Source organism: Triplophysa rosa, linkage group LG13 (genome assembly GCF_024868665.1).
Source record: "Triplophysa rosa linkage group LG13, Trosa_1v2, whole genome shotgun sequence".
NCBI classification, from domain to species: domain Eukaryota; kingdom Metazoa; phylum Chordata; class Actinopteri; order Cypriniformes; family Nemacheilidae; genus Triplophysa; species Triplophysa rosa.
The window spans coordinates 23,468,232-23,474,686 of NC_079902.1; the positions used below are offsets into that span (position 1 = coordinate 23,468,232).

The window sequence follows — 6,455 nt, forward strand, 5'->3', positions numbered from 1 at the left end:
CATTACCATATGGACACAGAAATGTAGAAATTAATAAATGAAGAAATTAATAAATGTGAAAATAAATAAATGTGAAAATAAATAAATGTGGAAATGCATATATATTAACATAAATGCATAAAAGAAATACAAAAATGTACAAATAAATAAATGTTTAAATAAATAAATAAGTAATATACGTTTAAATATCTTTTTTTCATTCATTTTTATTCATTTTTATTTATTTATTTTCACTTTTTTACATTTCTTCACAGATTTATTTTTGTATTTATTTATTTTTAATTTTGGCAGGATTGGGCTTCCATAAGTCACGCAATGTAACGAAGTAAAAGTACAGATTTTCTATTAGAAATATACTCAAGAAAGAGTAAAAGTACCGACTTTTAATTTTACTTTAAAAGTACATTCCTAAATGTTACTCAAGTAAATGAAATGAAAGTGACGCATTACTACCCACCTCTGGTGACAAGATATTGAATTCTCCCTCATTTGTAATTTGCCTTTGATAAAGCGTCTACTAAAAATGAATGTAAAGAATGTAGGATCTCGGATCTGATCTCAGTTCAGATCTTACTGCATAATTGTGCTTCTTTATAATCACCTACTGTAAGAAATGTTGCAGAAAATCTCTCATACAAATCTTTTTCTGAGCTTTAAAAGAGCAATCTCTGAGCAGTTTGGGTAAGCAAATAAAAACAAAAGTGTGTTCTCATTTAGATGGAAACCGTGTATGTACGTGTAGGTTAGTGAGTGTGTGTTTAATGTATATTTCAGCGTTCCTGCTGAGATATGCAGAATATATTCTGTGCCTGGCTGCATTTTGTCATTTCACAGCTACGCTGACACAGAAAGTCTTATATTGACTGTGGCGTCTCATCCTTCCAGCTGGATAAATCTATAATAACGGGCATCGCTCTGGGCGATGAGAGCATACGGAATCACAGCCTTGTCAAGGTCTGGTGCAGATCCAGCCTGTTCGTGGTAAGACACACATTTCTTGTTTAAGTGTTTCTAGGTTTTACCTGCAAACCTGGACCATGTTAAAAATAACCCCTCAATGAAAAATGTTTGTATGATTATTATATTTTTCAGTTTATCCCATCATGTTTTGTCTTTGGGTTTTAAGGTGAATGACCTGGACATATTCTTGACAGGTTCAGTTTGATTGACTCAAACTCACTCAGGACTTTGCTTACACACACATTTCTTAATCGGTAAAACGTCTTGTGTTTGGATTAGCGGTTTTTACAACATTTACACACTATCAGAAAAGTAAAACGTATCACCAGGTGATGTGCTGTTGGTCATCATAAACCCAACAAGATTCTCACTTTTTTTGCCCTTAGAAGAATTCTTATGATTCATATAGAAATATATGCTATTCTGTTCTATCTTTACCTAGTTTGTTGTGCAAAGTCACATCTCTCTCTCTCTCTCTCTCTCTCTCTCTCTCTCTCACTCACTCTCTCTCTCTCTCTCTCTCTCTCTCTCTCTCTCTCTCTCTCTCTCTCTCTTTCTAGTCTTCAGTGAATCTGACAGTTTCCCAGAACTGCTCTGGTGAATTGCATTGTGGGAAAGACAATGATCTCACCTGGATCACACAGAACTTCACCACACAGATCAACACAGATAAATGTGAGTCTGATCTTAAAGTAACTGCAATACTTGAAGATAAAGAGTTCACACATTCAATGCTCTTCACCGTCGGGTGGTTTATACATAGTAATATCAATTGCAGCATGTTCCATCAACCACTGAATTATATGAATATTGATGAAACATAGCACTTAAAATGATGCTCTATGGTAATCAACAGTTGCATTTGATTCTGAATATCCCTGCTTATGTCTTTGGTTTTCACAGGCAGGCATCTGTTTGTGGAGTCGGGGTTGTCGGATCTGACCGTTGGGCTCATTCTATTGGCCGGATCTCTGATGGTCCTGTGCACCTGTCTGCTGCTGATAGTCAAAGTCCTGCATTCCCTCCTCCAAGGTCAAGTTGCGAAGGTCATTGAAAGGGTCATCAACACGGGTCAGTAGCATTTGTAATTGACAGACAGGGCAATTACAAGAGTTACTGTAGTGTTTACTGGTAACATCGAGGATGTGCACAACACATATTGTATGATAAGTTTGAAGAATTTATAAAAATAAAAGAGTAGTCTTGTGCAAATCACTAGCAATGAAGTGTGTTAGCATCATGTCGAGTTGATATACAAAAGCCATCAGTTTCATGTGTATGAATAATTAATGTGAATTACAAAATGGCTTAATATTTGCCTTCTGCTTTAATAACCGCACGCTGTCACACGCTGTTCACGGGGTTGTGCGAAACCCGATGATCCGTGTTATTCCTGCATGCTTTCCAAAGAGCATCTTATGGAATCTGACCTTTCGTCCGAAGATGTTAACATGCTCCGTGTCATCAATTAGATGACATTTTACCCAGAGACCCTGCAGAAGTTTTAAATAACATCAGTTTTACATTATCGAAATAATACTTTCAGGTGTAAATGTTTCAGTATCTGAATGTTAATGCTCGAGTAAACAGCCGGATATTGTTGTTGCTGATGTGCTCTTAACGGAAAACTCGTTATTTCAGATTTTCCTTATCCTCTCGGATGGCTGTCGGGATATCTGGCGATGTTAATGGGAGCAGGAATGACCTTTATCATCCAGAGCAGTTCTGTTTTCACATCTGCGATGACGCCACTCATAGGTGAGTCTCTAACAGGCGATGTTATCTAAAATTACTGCTGGAAGAGCATTAGGCTGCATTTAAAGGTAAAAAAACATTCATAATGTGTCTGTCAACAAAACACATTGCTGAACAATAACCCTCAGACCTTTAAATAATGTTTTTTTAAGTAAATGAAAGAGAAGTTTCTTTAAAACGTCACAGAAATAATATTTCACACAGCTTTAAAAAATCTGCCAAGGGAATGTGGGATGTGCATACGAAAGCTAAATACTTTGTAGATCTTTGTGCGGTTGAAAACTAAAAGCTTTGCAAGGTTATTTCGGGAGTTTTAGGTTCAAAGTGTGAAACTGGTTTCTCGTTCTGTGCTCATAAAAGCTGAATTACGAAACCCGATTTTAATGATTCAGCAGATTGTTTTGCGATAAATGAACAGTGATAATCAGCAGATTAAAGTTTAATTTTTAGTGCACACCCTGCTGGTTTCAAACACAAATGAGCAAAATATGAGCGATGACTCCAGGTACAGTAGCCATCAGTGTTTGGTTAGTTAGTTCTGGTTAAATATTAACCGTAATGTCACCCCTGTGGGTTTAAACCAAATGATGGTGCTTTCCCTTTAAATGATTTCATTACTACTGTACTCCTGCCCGTCTGGTTTATAATTCATCAAGTGACACATGATTATGCTAATTATTAACTTTTCAGCCAATGGGAATTCCCTCTTTGAGATCATCATTTATTTAAGGTTTATTTAAGGTCATATTTGAGAAAGTTAGTGTCATTATTAATCATTGTTAAAAAGAGGATTAAAACAGCCATCAGCGCGGATGAAGGACAGACAGCCCATTAACCTCAACATCAAACTATACACATTTATTATGAAGAAGAAACATCAACACTATTGATCAGTTTGATCTCCTGCGTTTTAGTGTTTTTAGAAATGGTTCAGTTACCCCAAAATGAAAATTCTGTCATCATTTTCTCACCCTCAGATTGTTCCAAACCTTTATGAATTTCTTTGTTTTGCTGAACACCCAGGAAGAAATTTGGAAGAATGTCAGACCTCATCCCCCTATTTACTGTCGAAGTAAGGAAAATAAATGCTATGGGAGTCGATGGGGGTCTGAACTTCCTCCAAATATCTTCCAGTGTGTTAAGCAGAACAAAAACATTTATACAGGTTTGGAACAATCTTGAGCGTAAGTAAATGATGACAGAATTTTCATATTTGGGTGAACTTTCACTTTAAGGCTTTAAGGCTTTGAGTTGAAAGTCCCTTGTTTTTTCTAGCAGGAATTTTGATTGTATTTCAAACACATTGTGCGAAACTGTAATGGAGCAATGGATGAAGTTTTCTCTAAATAATTCTCTAAACGTGACCTATGACCCCTGCAGGTATCGGTGTGATCAGTCTTAACAGGGCGTACCCTTTGACCCTGGGTTCCAACATCGGCACCACCACCACAGCCATCCTTGCAGCTCTCGCCAGCCCCAGAGAGAAGCTTCCGGCTGCTTGCCAGGTACTGATGCCAAAATACTGAGAGACAGCAAAGAAGATAGCTAGAAAACCACTTCAGAAAGTTCAGTTTCTCAATTCGTGATAAGATGCAATAATTCTATTTTTCCATCTGATTAAAAAAAATAATCTTTTAATTCATTGATGTGTTTATTTATATATTTTATATATTTCCATTTGTTTTTTATCATTTTTATTTTATATATTTTTATAATTTATATCTTTTCATATAATTTTGTATATTTATAATTTCACTTTTGCTTGTGTTTAGGCTTAAGGGTTTGAACCCCTATAGATGCCTCATTAGCATCTGTTTCTCAGCGTGGCTATAAGTCATCCACCATATTGGAATGGTGAATAGTCATTGCAAGTTTTGCATAGTTTGATTGTGTCCTCTCAATTCTCCTCCAGATTGCCTTGTGTCATTTTTACTTCAATATTTTTGGAATTCTGCTGTGGTATCCAGTTCCCTTCACTCGACTGCCCATCCGTATGGCATCAGCGCTGGGTGAACGCACCGCAAAGTACCGCTGGTTTGCCGTTCTCTACCTGCTGGTGTGTTTCCTGCTGCTGCCTTTTCTCGTGTTCGGCATCTCTCTGGCAGGCTGGCAGGCCATGATTGGTGTGGGAGCGCCGTTTGCTGCGGTCACGGCCTTCATCCTCCTGATCAACCTAATGCAATCCCACAGTCCAGCACATCTGCCCAAGACGCTGCGCAACTGGGACTTTCTGCCGCAGTGGATGCACTCGCTCAAACCGCTCGACAAACTCATCACCAGAGCGACCGCCGTGTGCTGCAGCCCGGCTCGATTCAACGCGGGCGCGTCTGACCCGGATGCGGTTGTTGTGACCCCAGAAGTATTTAATGTCAAACCTGAATTGTCCGTTTTCAAGGGGAAGGCAGAACAAGGGTATGATAACCCGGCTCTGTCGATACCTGAGGAAATTGAGCCGAGGGTGTTTAAACTTCGAGGGTTAGAAAGATGCAACAGCACACCGTTATAAACCAATAGTAGACTTATCTAAAATACAGTAAACCATCATGAGCTTTAGTGTAACTACAGTTTACCGCTCTCTGTTCTAGATGCCTATTAAATACTTAAACCTATGATGAGTTGTTTTAACCCATTGTTGGGTCAAATATACACTGTAAAAAAAACTTTTTGATAAAAAAATAATGTTATAATTTTTTACAACTTTCGCACGTATAATGTAAAAAAACTGTAATTTTACGTAATTATACTGTACAGATTTTTCATGTTATTTTTAAAATACATTCAAAAAACGCAAATTTACAAGAAAAATGTAAAACGTAATTTTACAGGAAAAACTGTTAAACACCGTTTATTTCTGGTAGAAAATGTCGGTTTTATACAAGATTTTTTTACAGTGTAATCCATTTTGTGGGTTAATTTAATCTAGCATTTAGGTTTGTCCCTTTTGGGTTATCTACTTTCCCATAAAAAACACAGTACATATTTTTAGTGCAATGTATAAGCAAGTGAAACGGGAGCAAATTGACATGAATGCTACACTGTAAAAAACTACTTTAATGAATTTAATGAAGCTGTTTAACTTTAGTTTTTAAGTTAAATAAAATTAGCTTTATGAGTCATTTAAACTTAAATTATATTGAACTGACTTAAAATATCTAGTTGTATTTTACAACTCAATTTTTTTTAAGTCGCTTGAATATAATTTAAGTTCAAGTAACTCATGAAGCTAATTAAACTGAAATATTTAAGACAGCTGAAATTGGTGACATTTTTACAGTGTGTTAAGAAATTAGCCTAAACTTAACTTCTAACAGTCTGAAAAAATGTCAGTAGTTCAAATTAAGTTTGAAGTCTAATTTCAAATGGATCACCTTGCACAGCTTTTGGTACAGTATATATTAGTGCATAACATCTTTAGGTTAGCATGTGCTAAACTGTAATGAATTGAGTCTCTTGTGTGCTTTGCATTCGTTGTTACTCTAAAAAAAATCAGTAGAAATAAAATACTGTATTAATATGAAGGAATTTTCCATATTCATTTTTTACAGTTGTTTTACCTCTATTTGACATTTTGCACTGCATTAAATTACATTTTAGCATTAACGGAAATGTCCGTAAAATAAAGGAAAATGTACTGGTAATTTTCTGCCAGTACTTTATCCGTTTTTTACAGGATTTTTTTATCCTTGTTGTTATAATGAGCATGGGGTTGCTGCCTGTATAGGGATCATTTGAAATCATCA

The 6,455-nt window shown here is 36.2% G+C and overlaps 1 protein-coding gene across 1 annotated transcript in view; it reads left to right on the forward strand.

Annotated features, from left to right (window-relative positions):
• Positions 1 to 5,221, forward strand: part of slc34a1a (solute carrier family 34 member 1a) — a 14,986-nt gene extending 9,765 nt beyond the window's left edge. The window contains exons 8-13 of the mRNA XM_057349121.1: positions 886 to 981; positions 1,521 to 1,635; positions 1,864 to 2,031; positions 2,602 to 2,718; positions 4,096 to 4,220; positions 4,628 to 5,221. Of these exons, the coding sequence (XP_057205104.1) occupies positions 886 to 981; positions 1,521 to 1,635; positions 1,864 to 2,031; positions 2,602 to 2,718; positions 4,096 to 4,220; positions 4,628 to 5,221 (1,215 nt within the window). The remainder of the gene's footprint in view (positions 1 to 885; positions 982 to 1,520; positions 1,636 to 1,863; positions 2,032 to 2,601; positions 2,719 to 4,095; positions 4,221 to 4,627) is intronic.
• The last annotated feature ends 1,234 nt before the right edge of the window (positions 5,222 to 6,455 follow it).